At 44.0% G+C, this 27570-nt stretch overlaps 1 protein-coding gene across 4 annotated transcripts in view; it reads right to left on the reverse strand.

Moving 5' to 3' along the window:
• Positions 1 to 27570, reverse strand: part of LOC126293357 (homeobox protein abdominal-A homolog) — a 360937-nt gene that overhangs the window by 213236 nt on the left and 120131 nt on the right. For 2 of the 4 annotated variants that reach the window (XM_049986562.1, XM_049986561.1), the window contains exon 3: positions 26694 to 26726. The exons of the other annotated variants lie outside the window; for them this stretch is intronic. In XM_049986562.1, coding sequence (XP_049842519.1) covers positions 26694 to 26726 — 33 coding nt within the window. The remainder of the gene's footprint in view (positions 1 to 26693; positions 26727 to 27570) is intronic. 4 annotated transcript variants of the gene reach the window in all.

The following is a 27570-nucleotide window of genomic DNA, read 5'->3' on the forward strand; positions in this document are numbered from 1 at the left end:
TCCCTTAAAATAATGCCAAAATTGATTTCACATTTGTTGATTTTGTTACGTTCTGAACGATGTGTTGAGCCTTACGACCAAGGAAGTCCTGCATCCAATTACAAACCTGGTCCGATGTTCGGTAATGCACTATTTTCTTCGCTAAGTAACACTGAGACACTGTGTCGAATGCTTTTCAGCTGAAAGTAAAGAAATACACCATCAACCTGAGTGCCTTTGGTGGGAAGCGTGTGAGATCTAAAACAAGATTTATGACGCTGCTTGTTTCATGGCTATGTGCAGAGGCTAAAACTGCCGCCATCTCTAGTCCTCAACCCCCCTGCCCCTCTCTACCCACCGCAGATAAGTGGTTCTCTCTCACTCCTCCAGGTCAAATAATAAATAGTGACACAAAGAGCGGAAGGGTAGGCACTACATCCACAGAGAATCGTGTCCTTTCTTCTCCCTTTAATAGTGTTACCACTGAACGAGGGCGATACTATTTTAAGAGCAGAGAAAGTAGGGGGCCGTCAAAGCAGAGCAAGCCCGTAAAGCGTTGTGCAAGTGGAACCGCCGCTTGAGCACGGACATGATCCGTCTGGACCACGCGCGCGTAGCCGCAGCATGTGTACAAACGGGAGATAGCAGTAAAGATTATTGGAAGTGCCGTTTTTACGGCGAGTTAGAGCTCTGTAATTACAGGCGTATGGGTTTCGGAGTGTCGGCGGGCGCTCGTCGGGAGGGGGAGGAGGGTTTTATATGGAGCGTTTACAGGCCTGTAAAAGTGTCCCCTCCCACCAGCTACCGCGGCATAGCGCTTCTTTGAGGCCGTCTGCGAGGGTTATGGCCGGAGCTGATTAAGACGGCGCCACGGGCGGCGAAATCGGGACATTCGTTTCCTCCGCCGTCAGGCAAGCTGATACTTCCCGTCGTTAACTCTCGTATCTCAACGTCAAGAATTCAGTGTACAATAAATTAATCCAACCTACCGTTACCGTGTGTCCACTTCGTCCTGCAACGTAATTACGGCGTGAGATGTGTCATCATTGAGGGTGACCGGAGAACGAAGCACCTGTGGTGTCATACTGATTCTAATTCACGAGTCGAATTCACAAAGTCTAATTCACGATATACAAACGTGAACAGATGCCCGTACAACTGTGTTCTGCACGCACGATGGCATTCTGGTCCCACAGTGGCCGATCGCACCAACGATGACAGCAGGGCACCAGTAAACGGGATTTTGTTTGCCGCGTAGCCCCAAATCCACAATCGCTCAGTATACCAGGTGTTCAAAAAGTCAGTATAAATATGAAAACTTGATAAACCACGGAATAATGTAGATAGAGAGGTAAAAATTGACACACATGCTTGGAATGACATGGGGTTTTATTAGAACAAAAAAAAAGAACAAAGTTCACTAAATATCCGACAGATGGCGCTGGACAGCAAAACGTCAGTGACAGCGCATGACAATCGTGTAAAAAAGGAGCTGTAATGAGAGAATCAGATGCGCCAGCAGTGGCAGCATGTTGACGTTACCTGAAAAGGCGCTCTTAGTGAAGCCGTTTTATCAGAATGGGGAATGTGCTAGTTCAGCGTTACGATCCTATCGCCATAGGAAGGGAATACGAACGGGTAACGGTCCGTTGACAAATGCAGCTGTGGCGAGAATGATTTCGAAGTTCGAAGCCACGGGTTGTTTAGACGATAGACCCCGTAGTGGCCGACCGAGCACAAGGCGTAATGCTGCTGAGATAGTTCAGGAAGAAATGGAGACTGTAGCCGGTTCGTCTATGCACGGGGAAGTCAGCGCTCATCCAGTCACACGTCGCACCGGTATTCCATACACTACTGTTTGGTTGGCACTTAAGCGTACCCTCCGATGCTATCCGTACAAAATCCATCAGCATCATCAACTGTTACCTGGCCATTTAGTTAAGCGGAGGGCATTTGCGGTGTGGGCGTTTCAAAAGATGGTGGGAGATGACGATTGGTTGAGTAACGTGTTGTGGGCCGACGAAGCGCATTTCACGCTCCGAGGGTCTGTCAACGCCCACAACTGCAGAATTTGGGCTACCGAAAGTCCTAGAACTGTCCTGGAAACTCCATTGCATGACGAGGAGGTCACGGTGTGGGTTGGGTTTATCACATCTACCGTTATCGGGCCTTTTTTCTTCGAGGAAATGCGTGATTCTGGTTTTGTAACTGCTACCATGACGGGTGAGAGGTACGCAGATATGTTACAGAATTGCATCATCCCCAGCCTGGCTGATGAACACCTGCTGGAACGTGCGATGTTTATGCAGGATGGTGCTCCACCTCATATTGCTAGACGTGTGAAAGATCTCTTGCGCGCGTAGTTTGGTGATGATCGTGTGCTCAGCCGCCACTTTCGTCGTGCTTGGTCTCCCAGGTCCCTCAGTCCGTGCGATTATTGGCTTCGGGGTTACCTAAAGTCGCAAGTGTATCGTGATCGACCGACATCTCTAGGGGTGCTGAAAGACAACATCCGATGTCAATGCCTCACCATAACTCCGGACATGCTTTAGAGTTCTGTTATTCCTCGACTACAGATATTGTCGAAGAATGATGGTGGACATCTTGAGCATTTCCTGTAAAGATCATCATCTTTGCTTTGTCTTACTGTGTTATGCTAATTATTGCTATTCTGATCAGATGAAGCGCCATCTGTCTGACATTTTTTGAACATTTGTATTTTTTGGGTTCTAATAAAACCCCATGTCATTCCAAGCATGTGTGTCAATTTGTACCTCTCTATCTACAGTATTCCGTGATTTATTCAGCTTTCAAATTTATGCTAACTTTTTGATCACCCAGTATATGAATTTTATACATTACTTGACGAATGTTGATAGTCACGTTCCAAAAACAGCAGTTTGAAGCTACTTTTTGTAATCAACCCTTGTTCTCCATCTTCAACTTCCCTCCGCCACCTTCCACACCTCCTTCCGTCGCTAACTAAACTGATGATTCCTCGATACCTAAGAACCTGCCATGTCAACCGATGTTTAAATGAAAATGCGCCATAAATTTCTTTTTTCCCCAGAATCCTTTCATTAGTTTTGCAGTCCACACACCTATTCCTTATCAGTCTTCTGTGACACCACATTTCAAAGACTTCTATTCTCCTCTTACATCTAATGTAAATTGTCCATATCTTACAAGGCTACACTGTAGACACAGACTTTCAGAAAAAAGGCTTCACACTTATATCTACATTCGAGGTCACCAAATTTCATTTCGTCAGAAACGTTTTTCTTGCCACTACCAGCCTATAATATATATCCTATCTATTCCGGGCATCATCAGTTATATTACTGCCCAAAATAAAAATTTTCCTAAAACTAATAATGCCATATTTCCTAACACGATTAAATCAGCATCGCCTGATTCAGTTCCTCATGCTTCTTTTACTTTTACTGATGATCATCTTGTAACATCTTTTCAAGACACTACTAGTTCCATTCAGCAACTCTCCCAAGCCCTTTACCGTCTCTAATGACAGAATTAAAACGCAGTCGGCAAACATCAACGCTTTTATTTCTTCTCATTAAACTTTGCCACACGTGTCTCCATATGTATGTGAAATCCAAACTAATCTTCCCCGTGGCTGGATTCTAACCGGGGGCTGGATTCGAACTGTTTCCCCTAAATCACGAATATAGACAATATGAGACAGAGGGAGTAAGAAATCCCTTCCCTCTTTCTCTCCTCTCGAATACGACTTCACAAACTTAACCACAGCCGGCCGCGGTGGTCTCGCGGTTCTAGGCGGGCAGTCCGGAACCGTGCGACTGCTACGGTCGCAGGTTCGAATCCTGCCTCGGGCATGGACATCACACGATGTCCTTAGGTTTGTTAGGTTTAAGTAGTTCTAAGTTCTAGGGGACTGATGACCACAGCAGTTGAGTCCCATAGTGCTCACAGCCATTTGAACTTAACCACAAACAGAAGGGACTGTCGTCGTCCTGTCTTTTATGTTGTTATTGCGCTTGTAGTGAAAATTGGAAATTTGTGTTAGATTGGGTTTCGAGCAGGGGTCCGCTTGTTATCGTGCGTAGTCACCGTACCGAATTAAGTCATCCTAGCAGGACTCCAGGGCGAATTTAAACTATTAATCAAAATTAACTGATCATAACGAATATAACACCAGTGTTACACAACTATTCAGTTGTCACAACAGGTGACTAACTGCGTTAGCCAACTGATTTCTTCAACTTCCCTGTTTCCATCGCCGTTACTTCTTTCGCGTCTTAACTTCTAGCGCGACAGCGGTAACAGGGTGATGATCGCTGACAAGCGTAAACAATGCAATTTACTGTTCTGAACGAGGGGTGTTGCTTTAGCTTTATTGAGTTATGAGTGGCGACAATTTTGTGGTAATATGTATCGCTAGACACCATAATTAATTCCGCTTGACCATAAGTAGCGTGCTACCAATAACCGAAGCATTCGATTGCTGGATTCGGGCTGTTCCCGGCCTGACTCGGTTATCTCGGTCGGCGATCACTAAATGGTTCGCGTTTCCCGCTTATCTAATTAACCTGCAGACCTTTCCACGTGCATAGCGTGCGTGCGCGATAACCGTTACCCAATTTAATGGACAGCCTATGAGAGCCGCCACTCTGTGCTACCTGCGCTATTAGTTCACACGCTGCACGAAAAGAGATGACCGTTGAAATTGGACGGCTTAACTCGTGCCACATGAAAAGAAGGGGTAAGGAGGAGAGGGGTGGAGTACGAACTGAGAGAGGCAATGAAGAAGGGTGGAGATTCCCTACAGCCCTTTCCTGAGGGCTAGACCCTTCCTTTTCTCTACCCCCCTTTCTTTTCTCGTGATATATTGTTCCTAAGAGTCCCGACCTCTCTGGCGAGATAGGGTGGCACCAGGTGAGTCTGCGCACCAATTACTGCGCACAGGGGGAGGGGTGGATGGGGACTTTGTCCCGCGGTCCACCAATGACTTGTTTGGGAAATCGCTCGTGTTTAATGGCCGTAGTGCACCGTGGCGAGGGAGCGGTGTGGAGAAAAGGAAAAACACAGATCTGGTTCTCCCTGCGTCGTCTCCAGCCTGACAGGTTCTCTTTGCTTGGGCCGCACCTCCTTGAAACGTGATCCGGTATTTCGTCTCGCGTCGTTTACTGCAACAGATTCAGACCGTGCTAAACGGCGTGACGCGTGATTCTTGAAATGTGGGACGGGAGAGCACGAGACTTTGCACGCACGAATGACAGGGTGAAGCTGCAAGAGTGCCACTGCCGAGGTGCAAAAATATTGTGCTAATGTACCAGTTCCTATAACGTACGCTTTTTCTGCCACGCTACACATGTCTGGCGTGGAGTCAAGCAGATTTTTCCACACGTGCAACTCACGTGACTTATGTATGTCTGCAGGTTTGTGTCCGTTATCATTGATCATCAACTATTCTGAGTCCTTAGGCCGCGTCATACTCCCCTTCAAACTTCTTCAGTGGTTGTTGATGTTCTTGAGGATTCTAATGACATCTCCGGATGACTGAGTGTTCACCCATCCAGTGACTGGGTGGGAACCTGAAGGAGATCCCAACAAAGGGGTAGAGAAATCAAATCTCGGGATACGAAAGTATTCAGACGTCCAGCGATACCAGACGGATGCTGAAGAAGATCTCAATACAGGGATCTAATCGTCGAGCCCCTGGATGCCTGATTCTTTACCCATCCAGCGAGATCACTGCGAACCTGAAGAAAATCCCAACAAACGGGTCGAAACGTCAAATCCCTGGATACTGTTCACCCATGCAGTGAGACCTTTGGAAACCCGAAAAAGATCCCAACAAAGGGATAGAAACGTTAAATCCCTGGATACCAGGGTGTTCACATATCCACTGTCACCAGTGGGATGCTGAAAAAGAGAAGGATGGAAACGCCGAATCCCTGGATGGCTGAGTGTTCAGCGCCGGCCACGGTGGCAGAGCTGTTCTAGGCGCTTCAGTCCGGAACCACGCGGCTGCTACGGTCGCCGGTTGGAATGCTGCCTCGGGCATGGATGTGTGTGTGATGTCTTTAGCTTGATTAGGGGACTTATGACCTCCGATGTTAAGTCCCATAGCGCTTAGAGCTATTTCAACCATTTTTGAGTGTTCAGCCATCTAGTACACCAATGGGACCGTGCAGAAGATCCCAACAGAGGTATCCAAACGCCGATCAGTGAAGAAGTTGGAAGAAGGTTTTATCATCAACTAAAGTGATGCCATTAAAGTGAAATCACCGAAGTTGCTCGTGGAAACACCCACATTCGGGTGGCGTCCTTTCGGTCACATCACTTGCTTTAATGCTATCTACAGCTACACTGTGCAAACACTTAAGTACACAGTAGAGATTGCTTCCCATTTTACCCCTTATTAAAGCTTCTTCGCCTATGGTGCGTGCGAACGACGACTGCCTATGTGTCTCTTTAGACCCGAAATTATGCTCATCCTGTTTCCGCCGTTCCTATGGAAGCAATATTTATGTGATGCAGTGCTTTCCTAGAACCATCTTCAACTGTAAGTAGGCTTTCGTGGGATTGTCGGGTTCTATCTTCAAGATTCTACTACTTCAGGTTTTGGCATCTCTGTGACGCTCTCCTGTACATTCCACAAACCTGTGACCCTTAGTACTATACTCCTTTGTGAACCTTCAACTATCCCGTGTTAGTTTTATCTGGCATGGCTACACACACTTGAGCAACATACTATGCTGTCATACATCTGTTTCTTTACCTATCTCTTTTGTAGACAGATTGCTTTTTCCCAGTATCCTACAAGTGACCTCAACTCTACGACCTGCTTCACTTACGACTGAGTCTACATGATCATTCAACTTCATTTCCTTACAATTTGTTACATCCAAATATTTGTATTGGTCAACTGATTGTAACTGACTACATAGCACATCGACGTGGGAAGCGAACATAATTTTTACCCCACAGGAATGGCCTGATGACTGTACTTGGCACAAAACAACTATCCAGTAGGCATGATAAAAGAGCGACAATTAACTCTGATTGTGTTGGTCGCTGTTCCAACCGACAGTACATCGGGAATATCTATCCAGCCTCATCCTATCAGAGCTTGTTCTCTGACGCTAATGACCACATAGTCGATGGATGCAAGAGCCTAATCTTCTTTGCAAACATGTTCTTCACAGACTGCCACCAATCACGATGCTGTGTTAACTTGCTTAAACAGTCTTGTGAATATTACAGCATGTTTCGATGTATAATTTCATCATAAAACGATGGCTAATTGCAGTACAAAAACATGTAACACCAATACACATGATCTCAACGAAAGCAGAAAACTATTAGATTCGTATATGCAATACAGGCTATCTCGGCGAATTTCAGCGCTGCAACCTTCTCGTTTTATCAACAGAGTTGTGGCGACATGTAGTCGCAACGTATCGACGAGTTAATACCCGTTACCGTAAGGTGAAGTCTTTGAGAAATCTTCCCCTGAAGTTGATGTGCAGGATACCTGTCGAAACGTTGCGTATACACGACGCCACGACACGAGTAATAGCCCAAGAAGATTTCACTGGTACTACAGTCACGTTAAAGTTCCGTACTGCCTGACGATGAGGTAATACATCGAAGCATTTGCATTCTTAAATAATTTAAGAAAGTTAACAAAAGGAATGTTACTGGTAGCGGCTTCTAAAAACCTGTATATAAATATTAAGAAACAGTCACATTCGAAGAATAGTAGGTTTGTAAACTGCATAATCATCTTTAACTTTTACCATCGACCACTTCGCACAAGAAGCGCAAGAGCAAGAAAAGGGAAATAAAGAAGTGCATCAAGGCAGGGAGTAAACTATTTTTCTCGTTCTCCGTTCTCGAAACACGAAATGAAGTAGAAGCGGTAAGAATTACTCTTAGCTTGCAAACCGCAACGGCATGCGGAGAATGTATGTAAATGCAGATGTTGTCTGTTACTTGTTGCGCGCCAGTAAAATTAATCTTACTAACGATGCGGTAATTTCCTCCGCACGTCAGCGAAGCTGATTGTAACCAAAATTATGGGAACACTCGCGATGGTCTGAAAAGTTGCAAGAATCTGGAAATATAGTTCTCTAAATCTTTATCCGGACGTAGTTAGTAGACGGAAATCTACAATTTCGAATTAAGAAGTAGTGGTGAAATTTCACCGCAGGAATGCTGGCACAAAAAGTAAACGTATTCTATTAAAATATTGTGTTACACAGGAGGAGCGTGAGTTAGTACGGGAGATCTTTTCGCAACACCGAGATGTACTCGTACGTTTAAGGGCTCAGAGAGATATTTCCCCGGGCTGGTCGCCGCGACAGAAACACGCAGACTCCTCTCAATAATTCTGCCGGTGCACAACACGGCCCGTTTCGCCGTCAGTTGTAAACATTAATAGAGCATAAATAGTGGCCGCCTTTTCTCTTCCTAATCTCGCGCCGCTCGTCCTTCTGCCGGCCACAGAATATACCTCCGACTGGCGCGCGGTCACGCACAGAAGATAATAAGGAATCTCCTATAAAGAACGTCGGCTGCGCCCTCCGCTGCGGGCAGAGAAAAGCGGGCCATCGTAAGTAACGCCCAATTTCCTTCCCATTCATTTTTTTATCGGATTTCCCTCCGCGTCGTTTCTTCGCCGCCCCCTCCCGTGGGTCCAGCCGCCATTATGACGTTTCCTAACTTACGACCCCCTCCTAAGGCAGCGCGCCGCCACTAAACATAATTTACAGTATTAAGTTTCTCTTTTCGTATGCAGGTGGATCGCTCACACAGGATGAGAATGGAGCAGTACGAGGGTGGGGGGAGCCAGGACTCTGAATTCCAGTATCGCACGGGCGGGAATAACCCATTCTCCTTTCTTTCAAATTTCCTCCGCCCTTTTCTTTTATATTTCTCGTGTTATGTGATATGGTGAGTCATGGATAAGTAGGGTCCAGGAAAAAAAAATGTCGTACAATATGTCTCGGTGAATTTAGGCTGCAATAAAGGTAAGTACAAACCTGCATTACCTCTGTAAACAGTATAATGTTGAGATTTGTAAAACCGAGACTAAAGTGGTGGCTCTCTATGGCAAAGATCCCGATCGATCCAAAATTACTGTGGACAATGTGATTTTAGGGTTTCATTTATATGGAATTTCGAAACTGACCTAAGTAAGTTCTACATGTAAAACTGGCAACATTTGGAAGACCTCGGCTGTAAATAATGGTAACGCACAGTGAATGAGAAACAGAGCAATTGCATGTGAAACGTATTACGTGATGTGCTTAATTCACATTAGTCGATGGCTGATTAGTGATCATTTACATTAGTTGATAACACTATAAACTGAGAAATGGCACCTCTATGTTGAATTTCCAATTCTCACTACAGGCAACTTTGTCAGAATGTGTGCATGTAAACAGTGGTAAGTGCCAAAAACTTGGCAGCAGTAGTAGGAACGTGCGCGGTGTTCGCGCCAGGAGAATGCTTTTCAGTGACGATTTGTACACATACGAGGATGAAGAGGATAATTAAGATGCACGTAAAGATTCTGAGTATGTTCTTGAACGAAAATGCCATTCAGAAGTTATTGCTAACCAGGTAAATGGTTAGGTACTTGAATAATAACTGACAATGTCGTGTCCCTTACCTCAATTTATGTGAATTTATGTGACATTGTTTACGTGGTGTAGTAAGGCGACACTATAATTAATTCTGTAGTGTCATGAAACATAGGTTAGTTTTTGATGTTGTTATACTTTCTTTTACTGTTTTTCCTTCTCGGAGGGGCTAAGTAAGTACCACGTGCCAACTTCAACTCCTTATTCATTGTTGTCTTCTTTTCTTCCAGTACTCTTTCATTTGTTCACTAAGTTTCTTCTTCCTGTCTTCTCAATACTTCATACCAGATTTTTTCACTCATCTATGTTTAGCACGTTTCCCTAAACACCTCTCTGTCAATTATTTCTTCAGCTTGTATGCCATTTTGTTCTAAACCCTTTTTTTACTTCATGGATCCAACTTCCTGTTAACTACCCATGCTACGAATATTTGAAAATCTCTTTGTTCAAGCTACTGTCTTGCAGTCAATGTAAATGTCCAAAAAATTCCAGTCTTCTTTTTCTCGTTACTTCTGATAAGTTTTCAATGTTTCGACAAATTCCATCAATGCTACGCAATATGCGAACTTCCATAGTTTTTCGTGAGTCCAATATTTTCCTAATGCCTCGCCTTTGTAACATTTGTAGTTTATTTAAATTATAGTCTAATACTAGACGTTTGATTGTTATTGCAAAAATTGGTAATGCAAACATTTCTATTATAAACTGAAAAAATTCGGACCTATTGAATTTGTGCTTTTGGAAGGTTTACAGCAGCGTTACGTTAACTCCCCAGTAAGTAAACAGTGATAAGTTAATCCTAACTTACGTTCAGCGAACACTGTTTGCAAATAAACGATTTAAAATACCCACTGATGTATCTTTAAGATTGACGTTTTGGATAGATTTTAGAAATTCAAAATGATGTAGATACTTTGGAAATATTTCAAAACAGTGAATTATCTGAATTCAAAAATACCAATATCTTACTTAAGAGATTTTGCGGGAACTTTATTGCACAGTTTCACAGAAAAAAATCAACTTGTCCCTTGACAAATGTATTTAAAAACAAGATCAGATAAGAAACGAGACTAAAATTGTATAGATCTAATGCTATCCCAGTATTTCTTCATGGGAGGAAATGTTGGGTAGGTACAAAAAAAAGATTAGATAAAAAGGAATGTTCGCAAATGAAATTTCTAAGGAGAACAAAAGGGTGCTGAAGAACAGACAACAGAAAAAACAAACCATTGACACCAGAACTACAAGTAGAGGCTACTGAAAGTAGAACATCCAAACAGTGTAACACCTGGCACGAAAACATACAGAGAATGGAGCGTGAACAACTTTTCAAACTAGCCTGTCTTATAAACCGCCAGGAAGAATGGATGTTGGAAGACGGAAGTACATGTGGGCAGACAATTTGTACAGAAGGAACACACTCGATGCCTAACCATGAACTGTAGAAGAAGAAAGGAAGTTGATGTATGATAAAAACGCAGAATATGTACTGCAAATTCTCATGGTTGCCACTAGTTCTGCAGCGCCAGTACATCTAGACAATGTCCGCCCCCGGTAGCTGAGTGATCAGCGCGACGGACTGTCAATCATAAGGGCCCGGGATCGATTCCCGGCTGGGTCGAAGATTTTCTCCGCTCAGGGATTGGGTGTTGTGTTGTCCTAATCATTATCATTTCATTCCCATCGACGCGCAAGTCGCCGACGTGGTGCCAAATCGAAAGACTTGCACCAGGCGAACGGTCTACCCGACGGGGAATAGCCGGCACGGTAGCTCAGCGTGTTCGGTCAGAGGGCTGCGTGCTCTCTGTAATAAAGAAAAACTGAGTCAACGATTAAACGATCAACTTGAACGGATGTCTTGTGACGTCCGACCAGACCAAACGCAACGAACTATACCGAAAAAAAAGACGGGAGGCCGTCGTCACACTTTTTTTTATCTAGACAATGCTGTTATAACAAGTACCTTGGATCAGTAATAATGTGCATAGCTTCCACGAATAAAGGCACTGGAAACCGCATAATAGCAGCAATGTGCGATGCGAAAATGCATGTCGAAGTCAAAAGCAGTACATAAAAACTATTGATAAAACCAGACGTTCATGTGCCTTGAACGTAAGCATATGACACAAACAGTTGAGGGTGTTTCTGGGTTTTATAGAAAAGTGTTTTGCATCAAACTAAGATAGATGAGGCTCATTCCGTAAGTCAAGGCAATTATGGTATATAGTGCGGACGTGTGGTATCACTGCAAATGCAGTAAATAACGCCCGCAGCAAACGATACCGAAATCAACCGACAGATTGCAACCGCATGAGAGGATGGCTCGCTACCAGCGTCTGAAACATTCAGTGCGTCATTGGATGTGCTACAAGAAAGACTCCCCTCCATCCTTCCTTCAGATCTCTCACCAACTGAAACGTCTGGTCAATGGTGGCCGAGCAACTGGCTCGTTACAATACGCCAGTCACTACTCTTGATAAACTGTGGCATCGTGTTGAAGCTGCATGGGCAGATGTACCTGTACACGCCATCCAAGCTCTGTTTGACTCAATGCCCAGGCGCGTCAAGGCCAGAGGTGGTTGTTCTGCGTACTGATTTCTCAGGATCTATGCACCCAAAATGTGTGAAAATGTAATCACATGTCAGTTCTAGTATAATATATTTGTCCAATCTTGCCCGTTTATCATCTGCATTTCTTCTTGGTGTAGCAATTTTAATAGCCAGTAGTGTACAACACCCGGCTATAAATGCCTGGCTGCTAAAAAGTGTAGATCGAGGAGGAAAACAAGAGATGCAATAGTGATTGAAGGCGGTGTTTCTTCCAGACAGACATGGTGAGGCGGTTATTGGCCTTAACGCGAGGTTGTGACCAGCGACCAGAAACCAACACGTCTTGTGACGGGTGGAAGCTGGTTGTCCCGAACACGGTGACTTCTCCAACGGCGGGGACGAGCTGCCCCCTCTCCCCCCCCCCACCCCGCAACGCACACTAGCAGGCAGGGCTCCCAGAGCCCAGGCAGAGGGGAGGAGAGTGATTTATGTCGCCAGATAGGGGAGACAGGCACACGGTGCTCACAAAGTCACGCCGCCGCGATGGCGAGGCCCCTCAGGACTTCCATCTTAGTGGCCGCCACAAATTACCTCGCCATAACCCGCTCTCAAATTGCTGCACGGGGAGCCGAGACCAGCTTACGCTGCGCCCTGGGCGGCCCGCAGGGTAACGAGTGATGTATTTCTCATTTTAACAGCAGTTAGGCGATTACACCGATACGTAGAAAAAAATCCGAATTCTGTTGGGAAGATGCATAAAGAATGTTTAAACAGGTGCAGAATGCGAATAAGCTGTAATAACCTACAAGATGTTTCACAATTTCTGTTCTCTCTACTACAGCCTGGAAGTGGGAATCAGTGGGTACAGTTATTTGTCCGAACATAATCGATTTATTGGTTTTATTTTTAAATGGTACATTTATTGGCCACGCTTTGAAAATGCACCGTTGCCTTTGGAAACGTCTTTCACACTGGTTAATGGCTTTTATTGAAATCACTCTACTTCTCCTAGTCATCGTTGCACACGTTTTGTTACTGCTGTCTACGAAGTATTTTAAGAAACGACGAGATGCCACATCAAGCCACTGTGGCATATTTCCATCCTTATTGCAATACTGAAGGAGGTGGGGAAAGAGCTTTGTGGTGCGCTGTGAAAGCACTGAACACAAGATCCCACAGATGATGCCTTAGAACAGGAGAAGGCGAATCGCGTCTGGGATAAATAAAGTAACTAGCAGCAGGAAAAGGCAGTTTTATTTACAAAATAAAATACTGTAGATTTACATGGAGCCTCAGTTGCTTCTACCGATGTGGTTTCATGCAACCCACAATGTTATATCTGTCCTTCAAAATCCAACACGATGTTTTCGTATCCTCTCACTAGCTACGCGTAAAAAAAAAAAACATGATCTTTTTGTAGAAAATTTACTGATTTATTGTTCTTAAATTTTGTACTGGTACACGCTTTCGTTATAAGCCGTTGTTTTATAATTATTGAAGGAAAAAAACCGGTCAGGATTTCTAGTATGTTGGTTGTGGCTATAACTATGAAAATTTGCGACTGCACGCATTGCCTCCCATATTCGAACGTTTCTGTTCGTCACCTAGTACCCTTGCCCTATCGCACCACCAGCTTAGTCGACCACTTACAAATTGTAAAACTGACTTTCATGTAAATTTTATCCAACAATTTTCTGAATTTTAACTGTATCAAATAATCAATTACATCTTTGTGCTCTTTTGAATCCGATATTTCTATGCTTGTAAGGGTTCAGTTTGGGCAGAATTGTCAAGGTAATTAGTTGTAGCGTAACGATTACAAAACGCCGGCCGGGGTGGGCGAGCTGTTCTAGACGCTGCAGTCTGGAGCCGCACGAGCACTACGGTCGCATGTTCGCATCCTGCCTCGGGCATGGATGTGTGTGATGTCCTTAGGTTGGTTAGGTTTAAGTAGTTCTAAGTTATAGGGGACTAATGTCCACAGCAGTTGAGTCCCATAGTACTCAGAGCCATTTGAACCATTTTGTGGTTGATTGGGAGGTCGTTCCAAGGCGTGTCAGGCAGCGAAAGGCGTCCCCGGAAGCTGACCAGAAAGCCTCCCCGGTGCGTCTGACAAACCGGTTTCAGGCACTGTCTCTGGCTGAGCCAGATGCAGCTGCCTGCCCTGTTTCAGAGGATCATTCTCAGCCTTCAAGGTCCGGGCAATCGCAGAGGTTGGGCTTACTGGTAGTTGGGAGCTCCAATGTTAGGCGCGTAATGGGGCCCCTTAGGGATATGGCGGCTAAGGAGGGGAAGAAATCCAGTGTGCACTCCGTGTGCATTCCGGGAGGAGTCATTCCTGATGTCGAAAGGGTCCTTCCGGATGCCATGAAGAGCACAGGGTGCAGCCAGCTGCAGGTGGTGGCACATGTCGGCACTAATGACGTGTGTCGCTTTGGATCTGAGGAAATTCTCTCTGGATTCCAGCGGCTATCTGATTTGGTGAAGGCTGCCGGTCTTGCTTACGAGATGAAGGCAGAGCTCACCATCTGCAGCATCGTTGACAGAACCGACTGCGGACCTTTGGTGCAGAGCCGGGTGGAGGGTCTGAATCAGAGGCTCAGACGGTTTTGCGACCGTATTGGCTGCAGATTCCTTGACTTGCGCCATAGGGTGGTGGGGTTTCGGGTTCCGCTGAATAGGTCAGGAGTTCACTACACTCAGCTGGCGGCTACACGGGTAGCGGAGGCTGTGTGGCGTGGACTGGGCGGTTTTTTAGGTTAGAAGGCCTCGGGAAAGTGCGGGATGGGCTGCAATGTCAAAGGGTGCTTGGCAATTACAGGACGTGCTTGGATCAAGGAACAGTCGGAATTATAGTTGTAAATTGTTGTAGTTGCGCTGGAAAAGTCCCTGAGCTTCAAGCGCTAATAGAAAGCACAGAAGCTGATATCGTTATAGGTACAGAAAGCTGGCTAAAGCCTGAAATAAGTTCTGCAGAAATTTTTACGAAGTCTCAGACGGTGTTCAGGAAAGATAGATTAGGCAGAATTGGTGGTGGAGTGTTGGTGTCTGTCAGTAGTGGTTTATCTTGTAGTGAAGTCGAAGTAGATACTCTGTGCGAATTGGTGTGGGTGGAGGTTATACTTAACAGCCGAATTAAGTTAATAATTGGCTCCTTCTACCGACCCCCAGACTCCGATGATACAGTTGCGGAACAGTTCAGAGAAAGTTTGAGTCTCGTAACAAATAAATACCCCACTCATACGGTTATAGTTGGTGGGGACTTCAACCTACCCTCGGTATGTTGGCAAAAATACTTGTTCAAAACCGGTGGTAGGCACAAAACGTCTTCCGAGATTGTCCTAAATGCATTCTCCGAAAATTATTTAGAGCAGTTAGTCCACGAACCCACGCGAATTGTAAATGGTTGCGAAAACACACTTGACCTCTTGGCCACAAACAATCCAGAGCTGATAGAGAGCATCATGACTGATACAGGGATTAGTGATCACAAGGTCATTGTAGCTAGGCTCAATACCATTTCTTCCAAATCCATCAGAAACAAACGCAAAATAATTTTATTTAAAAAAGCGGATAAAGTACCACTAGAAGCCTTCCTAAAAGACAATTTCCATTCCTTCCGAACTGACTATGCGAATGTAGACGAGATGTGGCTCAAATTCAAAGATATAGTAGCAACAGCAATTGAGATATTCATACCTCATAAATTGGTAAGAGATGGAACGGATCCCCCGTGGTACACAAAAAAGGTCCGAACGCTGTTGCAGAGGCAACGGAAAAAGCATGCGAAGTTCAGAAGAACGCGAAATCCTGAAGATGGGCTAAAATTTACAGACGCGCGAAATTTGGCACGTACTTCGATGCGAGATGCCTTTAATAGGTTCCACAACGAAACATTGTCTCGAAATTTGGTAGAAAATCCGAAGAAATTCTGGTCGTATGTAAAGTACACAAGCGGCAAGACGCAGTCAATACCTTCGCTGCGCAGTGCCGATGGTACTGTTATCGACGACTGCGCCGCTAAAGCGGAGTTATTGAACGCAGTTTTCCGAAATTTCTTCACCAGGGAAGACGAATGGAATATTCCAGAATTTGAAACACGAACATCTGCTAGCATGAGTTTCTTAGAAGTAGATACCTTAGGGGTTGCGAAGCAACTCAAATCGCTTGATACGGGCAAGTCTTCAGGTCCAGATTGTATACCGATTAGGTTCCTTTCAGATTACGCTGATACTATAGCTCCCTACTTAGCACTCATATACAACCGCTCGCTCACCGATAGATCTGTACCTACAGATTGGAAAATTGCGCAGGTCGCACCAGTGTTCAAGAAGGGTAGTAGGAGTAATCCATTTAACTACAGACCTATATCATTGACGTCGGTTTGCAGTAGGGTTTTGGAGCATATACTGTATTCAAACATTATGAATCACCTCGAAGGGAACGATCTATTGACACGTAATCAGCATGGCTTCAGAAAACATCGCTCTTGTGCAACGCAGCTAGCTCTCTATTCGCACGAAGTAATGGCCGCTATCGACAGGGGATCTCAAGTTGATTCCGTATTTCTAGATTTCCGGAAAGCTTTTGACACCGTTCCTCACAAGCGACTTCTAATCAAGCTGCGGAGCTATGGGGTATCGTCTCAGTTGTGCGACTGGATTCGTGATTTCCTGTCAGGAAGGTCGCAGTACGTAGTAATAGACGGCAAATCATCGAGTAAAACTGAAGTGATATCAGGTGTTCCCCAGGGAAGCGTCCTGGGACCTCTACTGTTCCTGATCTATATAAATGACCTGGGTGACAATCTGAGCAGTTCTCTTAGACTGTTCGCAGATGATGCTGTAATTTACCGTCTAGTAAGGTCATCCGAAGACCAGTATCAGTTGCAAAGCGATTTAGAAAAGATTGCTGTATGGTGTGTCAGGTGGCAGTTGACGCTAAATAACGAAAAGTGTGAGATGATCCACATGAGTTCCAAAAGAAATCCGTTGGAATTCGATTACTCGATAAATAGTACAATTCTCAAGGCTGTCAATTCAACTAAGTACTTGGGTGTTAAAATTACAAACAACTTCAGTTGGAAGGACCACATAGATAATATTGTCGGGAAGGAGAGCCAAAGGTTGCGTTTCATTGGCAGGACACTTAGAAGATGCAACAAGTCCACTAAAGAGACAGCTTACACTACACTCGTTCGTCCTCTGTTAGAATATTGCTGCGCGGTGTGGGATCCTTACCAGGTGGGATTGACAGAGGACATCGAGAGGGTGCAAAGAAGGGCAGCTCGTTTTGTATTATCGCGTTATAGGGGAGAGAGTGTGGCAGATATGATACACGAGTTGGGATGGAAGTCATTACAGCATAGACGTTTTTCGTCGCGGCGAGACCTTTTTACGAAATTTCAGTCACCAACTTTCTCTTCCGAATGCGAAAATATTTTGTTGAGCCCAACCTACATAGGTAGGAATGATCATCAAAATAAAATAAGAGAAATCAGAGCTCGAACAGAAAGGTTTAGGTGTTCGTTTTTCCCGCTCGCTGTTCGGGAGTGGAATAGTAGAGAGATAGTATGATTGTGGTTCGATGAACCCTCTGCCAAGCACTTAAATGTGAATTGCAGAGTAGTCATGTAGATGTAGATGTAGATGTAGATGTGATTACAAAACTGTATTTTCTTTAATTACGTGCACGGGCGAGTTTAATAATGTTAACTAAATAGCCGACTATGCTAGTGGTGTAATAGCCCAATCAATAAAGACCAAAACAGGTCGAATATTGGGAGTAATTCGTGTAATCAGAAATATTTGTACCGTTGTAGGAGTGAGTGCCACGAACAACAAACGGTAAATCCTGACTTGTGAAGAGTGAATGTGGGAGTTGAAGTGTGTTTGAAGCTCACTTTTCCACTTTTTCTTGAACGGCTTGCGAATCGTGGCTCGTCTTTTCCGTAAGTTTTTCTTGAATAGCTCGAGAATCGTGACCATCAGACGCATCGCAGTATGAAATTTAACTTTAAAAAAAATTTACGTTCATTTTTTTGAGTATAAACAATAAATGGCACGCTAATGCATGCGGTAATATATAAATGTGGCGTGTCGTTTTCTGATACAACATTCTCGTTTATAATTTATTTTGTAATTGTCTTATAACCGTAACAAGATTTGTTCATCTAGGGCATCACACATTACAATATTGTACGCATTATTATTTAACCACCTGTTAGACTTCGGCGTCCCTGTATTATTTACATTGTTAACAGACATAAAAGAGCGATAATGAGGAAATTTTTCCAATCTTTCTGAGCACAAAGAGCGTTGATTCAGGCAGTTACACCAGTGGAAACACTGGTGGTCGCCCTTTTCACTTTGTATTCAACGCTCTGCATAAATTGGCTCAGCACATTTCGACGACAGACTGTTATTTACCAGGTTCCTAATGTTTAATGCATGCCATGGTAATTCGTACGTACCGTGCTGAGATCAATATCGCATTTGCGTCCGGACACGGCTACTTGTAAGGCAGTTGGTGTCTAGAGAGCAATACGTTATTTTTCGCCGGTGTGACTTGGGTCTTACACCCCGAAGGAAATGACAGTGCCGCACCTACGCCTGCTAAGAAATTCCTAGCAAGTGTCTCAGCGCAACACAAAAGAGACAGCGTAAATTACTTATGAAATATCTGTCTTAACGTATTTGTACCCTCTTGTTTATCGAGCTTAACTTTTGGCTCTGAACTATGATAATTATCATCAAAGTGTGTCAACTCACTGTCAATGTGGCGGTCAGTTTACTACAAACGTGTCTAGCGCATTGCAGGAAGGTAGATGTGGCACAGCTGCTGAATGGCCTGCAGCTCACGGAGAACGACAGGCAGAAAGTTCGAGAAGCATAAGGGCGTTATCGAAAGTCAGTAAGTCCTATTTTGAAAGCGCAGTGAGTACACCGGTTTCCGTGATATCACCTAAGATAAGCGCTGTCGGTCGTGGCCGGCACTTGGATGGGTGACCATCCGGGCCGCCATGCGCTGTTGCCATTTTTCGGGGTGCACTCAGCCAATTGAGGAGCTACTCGACCGAATAGTAGTGGCTCCGGTCAAAGAAAACCACCATAACGACCGGGAGAGCGGTGTGCTGACCACACGCCCCTCCTATCCACATCCCCAGCTGAGGATGACACGGCGGTCGGATGGTGCCCGATGGGCAACTTGTGGCTTCAAGACGGAATGCTTCTCATTTACGGTAAAATATTCTTTTCTCCACGCACTGTGCAAGGGCACAAGCCACCTCTGATCGACGTCTAGACCATTAAGACCAGAGCAGAAATATTTGAAAAAATGTGGGGGGGGGGGGGGGGATTGGGGGGATTGGGAGTACCTTTCGATGGTCGGCGGTGTTCGCCTGAACATTTCTAAGTCACTGTAAACCTAAGCCACGATAGCCGCATGGGGGCTTAAACCCCTCTCGCTTTAAACACTGCGCCATTTCGATCAGCTCAGTGTAACTTACATACCGGTAATAGTAGGCACCAGATGCTGTCACTGTAACAGGTAATAAAATATCGACGCCGACCGTCACACGTGCCCAAATTTCGGAAACTACCGCATGCATTTTCGTGCGAAAAGGAAAACTTTAACTTATGGTGGTGTAGTACGACAAGGATCGTTGGCTCAGGAACATGTTCCATCTGTAATTGCATCACAGAACACCCATTACAGAATTAACTCAAATGTGTTACAGTAGATAAGTAAATTTGACAAATATTTTGTGTTGGAGATTACCTATTTGATCTGTGTGTTACGTAAAGAAAAGTGCAACAGCACTTTTCTCGATTTACTCGGAAAGATTTGCATTGGAAGACACGTAAGTTCGAATTGTTTCTTGCAAAGGGAGAGTGGATGGCCACTCGTGAGCTATGCTGAATGAGTACGGCTCAAAACAAGCTGAAGAACTTTCTTACGTTGTATTCTTTGTTCACACGTATGTGGACATTCCGTAAATACTTTATAGTAACATAGCGTCACCCCCTCCATCCCTCTGCAGAACCGAATCCAGGATCTGCGCAAGCGTGTATAATCCTCTAACGAGATAATTAAATAAGTAGCCGCCAGATATAGCCGTTTTCTAAACGCAGTTAACATTAACAATTTGACTGAAGTTTCTCCTAATGAGAAATTCCAACAATTATTTTGTAGCCAAGCTCACTTTCGAAACTATTTCTTATTGACCCGTTTCGGCAGATACAAACTGTCATCATCAGATACATAAAATTGTTTTTGGTTATACGTTTTCATTACTCCTGCCATGTTAACATTTCAGTGGAGAGTGTACTGAACACTCCACACAGGATTGTCAGAATTACAAATAGGTTTGCCACAAGTAAATTTATATACAGCTAAATGCACCTTGTGGAATCTGGCGTATCTAGTTCTATATCAGAACACCACATCGCCTACAGTGGCTGTCCAGAGTTAATTGGTTGGATCCTAGGTGACTGGAAGAGCATGGCCTCGTCAGATGAGCCCCGATTTCAGTTGCTAAGAGCTGATGGTAGGGTTCGAATGCGGCACGGACCCCACGTAGCCATGGAGCCAGGTTGTCAACAAGGGAGATCGCTACGGTCGCAGGTTCTAATCCTGCCTCGGGCATGGATGTGTGTGATGTCCTTAGGTTAGTTAGGTTTAAGTAGTTCTAAATTCTAGGGGACTGATTACCTCAGAAGTTGAGTCCCATAGTGCTCAGAGCCATTTGAACCATGTTTGTCTGCGCAGGCTGCTGCTGGTTGTTCCATAATGGTCTGAGCTGTGTTTACATCGAACGGACTGGCTCCTATGGGCCATACGAAACGATCATTGACTCGAATTGGTTGTGTTCGGCTCCTTGGACGCCATATGCAGCCGTTCATGGACTTTATGTTCCCAAACAACGATGGAATTTTTATGAACGACAATGCACCATGTCACTGGGCCACAGTTGTCAGCCATTGGTTTGAAAAATATTCTCAACAATTCGAGCGAATGATTTGTCGATCCAGATCGCCCGACATGAATCGCGTTGAATATTTATGGGATATAACCGAGAGGTCAGTTCAAAAAATGGTTCAAATGGCTATGAGCATTATGGGGCTTAAATTCTGAGGTCATCAGCCCCCTAGAACTTAGAAGTACTTAAACCTAACTAACCTAAGGACATCACAGACATCCATGCCCGGGGCAGGATTCCAACCTGTGACCGTAGTGGTCGCTCGGTTCCAGACTGTAGCTCCTACAACCGCTCGGCCACCACGGCCGGCGAGAGGTCAGTTCGTGCACAAAATCCTTCACCGGCAACACTTTCGCAATTACGGATTGTTATAGAGGTAGCATGGCTCACTATTTGTACAGGAGGCTTCCAACGATTTGTTGAAGTCACTGAACCTCTAGTTGCTGCACTATACCGGGTAAAACGAGGCAGGCAGAATATTGGGAGCTATCCCGTGACTGTTGTCACCTCAGTGCATTTTTCCCTGTGACAGATCTGTTCGTATTTTTATTTCTGACAAACCTGTCTGGAACGCGAAGTACACTCTGCACCAAAATGTTAACATGGTCCGAATGACGAACGCGCAGTGGAGCATGAGTTTTTGAGGATCTACAGATAACAGTTGTACCTGTCGAAATCAGTCAATTAAAAAAACAGTTAAGAGAGCGGTCTTGCCTACAAAAAATTATTTTAAAGTAACAGTAACAGGTTATCGTACATCGTCAGAAAGAGTCCGTCGCCCCGTACGTAGGTGGTTTGCCTGTCGCAGCTGTTCAGCAGCGCGCGAGGTCTCCAACGTATAGCAGGTGCACACACACACACACACACACACACACACACACACACACACACACACACACACCTAAGTCTGCTCTCTCGTGCCACGCGACCCGACCAGCTCCCTTGTCAACCACTGGCAGGTGTCGCTTCGTCCAAGCGGCGACGCCAAATTTCTCGTTTTCCGGCTCTCCCAAACAAACACGCGCACGTCTGCTCAGCACGCAGCTTCTGCTCTAGCCACGGCCCCTGGTCATCGCAAACAACACCAAAATACTGTGGCCGCCAGACAGAAACACCGAAAAAGCATCGATTACTTTCAACCCGATACCGATACTTTCCTGTATAACACTATTTAGCTAATTTCCTGGAATTAGTACTATTTTCTTCTGCTCCTTTCTGCATCTTTTAGATATTTGCCTGTTACTTCCTTTTTGTTAAAGCTGTTGATCTTTCCACGATTTCTTTCAAATTACTGGCTTTCGTGATTTGCCCATACGGTCATATCAACAGTGGACAGTCAGATATAATGGTACGTAAGGACAACACAACTTCCTGTCCCCGAGCGGGGAAAATCTTCTACCCGGTCGGGAGTCGAAGCCAGGTCACTTCGGTTAGCAATCCGCTGCGTTGACCACGCAGCTGCCGAGGAGGACTCCGAAAGATCTTCAGCCCACTGGGCAATAACTCATCATTAATTTCTGTATTCTGTCATCGTCCATTCTTGTGACATGGTCCTTCCCGTCGTTTCTGTATTCTCTAATCTGCACATTTAAGCTTTCCACTACCAGTTGCTCCTGTATTCTTTCTCCTGTGCTCTCACCTACTCTTCTGAGAAACTGCATCGTCCACGCTTGTACATTATAACAGCAAGTATCGTATCGAATGGTCCTGGTAATTATCCAAGATTACGGCCGCTCTGGCTCATCAGAAAGAAGGAATGAGCCTTTATTTGGCAACGCCTGTGGCACCACTGCACGCTAAGCCCTTAGTGCATTTGGAAGTCATTTTTTATTCCCACAGCTTTATATGCTAGCTAACGTGTTCCTGACAATTTCGGTATACCAGAGCCCTCCGAGCGTTTATTTTCACAGGCAGCCAGCACGTTGTCCAAGCCATGTAACAGATGATCAACGAAAATACTGGATAAAATATTATTTTCGGCTGACTGTAAGGACAAAGACTGGGAAGCAGTTTTTTCGGTAAGACACAATTTATATATTTTTGGGTATCGTTCAAGGGTTTTCCTGATAATATGGCCTGCTATTTCATATTTCAAGTTCCAATTTTTTAACATTTATAATATGTAATGAAAATAAAAACAATGCTTAATTTAACGCTTGTATTATTCTACTTTAAACTTTTAGAAAACGACTCTCTCTCTCTCTCTCTCGCTCTCTCTCTCTCTCTCTCTCTCTCTCTCTCTCTCTCTCTCTCTCTCTCTCTCTCTACTGATTATCTATACTTCAAGGTGTAAGTCTCTTTCAATGCCTTTATAAGTAAGATCGTTTTCTTGCGACACTACTCATTAATAAAACGTTGACAGTTTTCATTCGATACCGTGCCCCCCATTACAGATACGAGAGGGAGTTAAGAAGCTTTAATTACCATCTCGAAAAATTTTAAGTAATTAATTTTTTATTCGTTTTCTGCTTCATAGCTGCATTCCTAGAACCATTTGAAATCTACTTTACCAACGGACTACGCCATTCTTCTTTGTTCGTCTAGTGGCCTGCTACTGTATTTAACTCTTTCGAATGACTAAAGACATGTATAAAAGATATATTTATTCGAAGCGATAGTTAAAGTGTGTGAAACCCCTTCTCCTACTCGTAAAAACTATCCCATCAGTGAAGGCATGTATCATTCGGCAGCAGACGGATTGACTGCAAAATGCGACCTAAAACCAGTTTTTTTTTTCTTCCTGTCTTTCATGCTTTTGTTGCTTCTGGGCGACCGTATAAGAAAACTAATTTTATTTCTAGCTTTAACTGCAATAAGGATGGTAAATAAGCAAGGGAAACACTTCGTGACACTTCAACAAGTATTTTGGTTTAAATGTCCAGTAGCATTCACTTTATTCGCCCTGTCTGTCTCCTCACCGTTCACCTCCAGAGCTGAGCCCTCTCAGCTGAAGATTTACCTTTGTGGAGGCTTTTGCGGACATATGAGGAGTTACGAGCGGTATATGTGGTCACTTTATTTTCGAAAGCAGACATCGGCGTCTGGAGCCGAGAACAACGTCTGGAAAAGCGGTGCAGTAAGCACACGCCGCCGCAATACTGCAGTCGGACGAGGGATGAAAGTATACAAATACATTGTAAATTTTTCCCCTCGCCGGAGGCTTATTTCGGATTATTGGCCTTCGACATGGTGACCTTCTTTCTTTAGTTTTTAGCTGGTAGACAGTGAAGAGTTCAGTCTACGTCTCTACATGTAGCTCCACGAAAGAACAAAAGAATGCTGATTTTCGTAATATTCTGAGCTGATCATCCCCAAAACAACTGTCACAACACCTCTTTGCTAACATCACTGGTCCAGTAAACATCCTCTTAATGGGTTCCTTGAGTCACTAAAATGAGAGGTTCATGATAATTGGAAATGATGGAAAATACCTCAATCTTTGTTAGAGAAAACAGCACAGTTCCTTCAGTAGCAATGACATCGACTAACATCACCATCTCGCAGCACCGATTTATATACGTAACAGTGCCAAACCAGTTCCCAGATCCCTTTTTTTTATTTCGGAGAACTTTTCGACTTTTTACCGGAAACAAAAAATGCCGAAGGAAGTCACGGATAGTTAGAGTACATATTCTCAATAAGAAAGTTCAGTTTGACGTTCCGTCTTCCCACTTAGCTGCCAGTATGAGAAAATGTTTGCTGAAGAGCAAATCTTGCCTTCTCCTCAGTGTGTAGAATGTTGCCAATTACACTCTATCTGCCACTAAACGTTTCTGATACACTGTCCTACAAGGAATTGTAGGCCAGGTATTCACTTGTTAGGTTGCCCTCAGGAGGAGAGGAAAATGTGTTGTCCCTTGGTGAGAAAGTGAAAGTAACTCCAAGTTTTGAGAAACCTCAATGACTTTTTTTATCTAAACTGTTCATCTCTGTTGCCACATAAATATCGCCAGCCGGTAAATGTCTGTTGCACATATGGGTACCATGAAAATGTGCCCATACAATCTGCAGCCAAATACGTATCAGACATACGTACACTAACGCCAAGATATCAGGAAGAACTTTCCTGACGCTCCAAAGGTGCAACGGTGGATACATGTATTGCACGTCCCTCCTTAGCTGTGAAGGCATCGAAACTGCAGTAGATTTTATTTGTGCTGCTGAACATCCAGCGTAAACTACTCCAGGCCGTGACAAATATCAAGATGAAAGACTACAATTCTTTGTCCAAAAATGCTTTAGAGAAACCTGCATCGATTTATCAAGGTTGAAATTCGATGAAATAACTTAAGCTTCTATTGCATCATCTTTTTTCGTGACTTAGGCGTGTTCTGGTGGAAAAAGCGCGTGCGGCACTAGTTCGCGCGCGCGCGTGTGTGTGTGTGATTGTGTGTGTGTGTGTGTGTGTGTGTGTGTGTGTGTGTGTGTGTGTGTGTCTAATCGAAAAACCCGACCGCTCTCGTTTATTACTCAAATCATCACTACTCTTTGTTTCCTCCTCCTCTGTAGCAATATCGGGTGCAGAGAGGGACTTAGCCTATGTAATCAATTCTAATTATTCCCATATGATGTTGGAATTTTCATGAACAGTGATATACAAAGGATTCAGCTGCCTCTACCTATGTGTTTTATGCAACCTGCAAACGTCTCTAAATACCGAGAACTAGACTGTTACTCTTTCCCTCACTACACGCGAACTATTAGCTCAAAAGAAGAAAATGAACAGGACCTTTTTTAGGAAATTTAATGCAGTTAAATTTTTGTACTGTGGTACAGGCCGTAGTTCTCGAATTATTAAAGAAATACGCAGAAAGGTGACCTTCAAACGCGTTTTTCTTTAATATCTCGGAAACCGTAGCCTCCAGCGAAAACGTATCCCAGTGCAAAATTTAAATGCGTTAAATTTCCAACGAGAAGGTCCGGTTAATTTTTTTCTGTACGACTAATAGTTTTCCCGTAGTGATCGAGAGAACATGAAGACCTAGTACACGACTTTTGAAGGCGTTTTGGGTTGCACGAGACCCATATGTGGTAACAGCTGAACCACCTTGTATATTTCGATGGGAAGGCAAGATAAACTGTAGTTGCGTTAGCCCGGCTGACCCGCAGTCACTTCACCGTTTTTTATCATTTGAACCAGTGAATGAAATCTTGATTACTTTGTACTAGTTGCGACCTCTTTAGCAAAATATTTTCACTGCCGACTAGGAGGCTGAGACAAAATTTAGAAGACGTGAACTGTAATTAATTCTACAGATACGAGCACAGCAGGTGGAAACACGTTTTTCAGGCTGTTGTACTTACTCGTCCGAAGTTCCCGGCTCTTTACGTCCGGCGCGTGCTGGACGGAACGTTTTTCAAAAACACAGATACAAATATATATATATATAAACACTATATATACTACTGACTACGTTATATGTAAACAGAAAAAGTAACAGAAAAGAGTTGACTGAGCAACTTAAGAAAAAGAAAATTTGAGCCTTCAGCTGGTTTTTTACAGAATAAGCGTAAATTAATTAATAAAAATAATTACTTTTGAGAATTCTTACGATAATAGTAATTGGTGTCTATCAGGGCCGGATCTAGAAAAAAAGAGAAAAAAATCCAAAGTAAGTAATTAGGATCGTGAAAACAGTTCAGTTGAAGAATTTTATTTATTACTTTAAAGAAATAAGCAACAAGCAGTATATATTTTTATTAATTTTTGGCAGAATTTATTTAGCGGTAATAGAATCCGTGCACCCTGTTGATAAAACACCATTACCTTTACGTTTTCGAGTTTTATTTCCTGCATGCTTCTTCAACTGCGCAAGCAACGTGGCGCAAGCAGTTAAGTCACCGGACCCATCTTTGCCAGGAGCGGAACTCAGATACTCACCGAGTCATGCAGGTTTAGCTTTTGCGTCGTTTCCTCAAAAAGACTAAAACCCGTGCCAATATGGTTGCTTTGAAAAAAAAAGAAACACGCCGTGTTTTCTACCATATTCGTACCTAGGAGAGCGTGTGCTCTGTCGCTAATGACCTCATCGTCGATGGGGAACTGAACTCTAATCATCCTTCTCATTTTACGTTTATTGTACAAGAAGCCTGGAGTGTACCCTTGTATGCGAAATGAAGGAGGACAGGGGGAGAATTGATGCATTTGAAATGCGATAGAGGTAAAAGAATGCTAAAAATTGGATGGTTACGTGAGTAGCTATTTCATATATACAGAATTGAATCAGGGAGAAAAGAAGTCAGTTTAGGCTTCAGTCTGTAGTAGGAGCAGTATATGTAATAGAATTCAATCAGGCGATGGTAAGGGATTACATAAGGAAGTGAGACAAAGTAGTAGATTGGTTTTACCATTTGGCCAGAAAAATAACTGATGATGGCCAAAGTGAGGAGGGTATAAAATGAAGACTTCCAACAGTGAAAAAAAATAAG

Source organism: Schistocerca gregaria, chromosome 10 (assembly GCF_023897955.1).
Source record: "Schistocerca gregaria isolate iqSchGreg1 chromosome 10, iqSchGreg1.2, whole genome shotgun sequence".
In the NCBI taxonomy this organism is placed as follows: domain Eukaryota; kingdom Metazoa; phylum Arthropoda; class Insecta; order Orthoptera; family Acrididae; genus Schistocerca; species Schistocerca gregaria.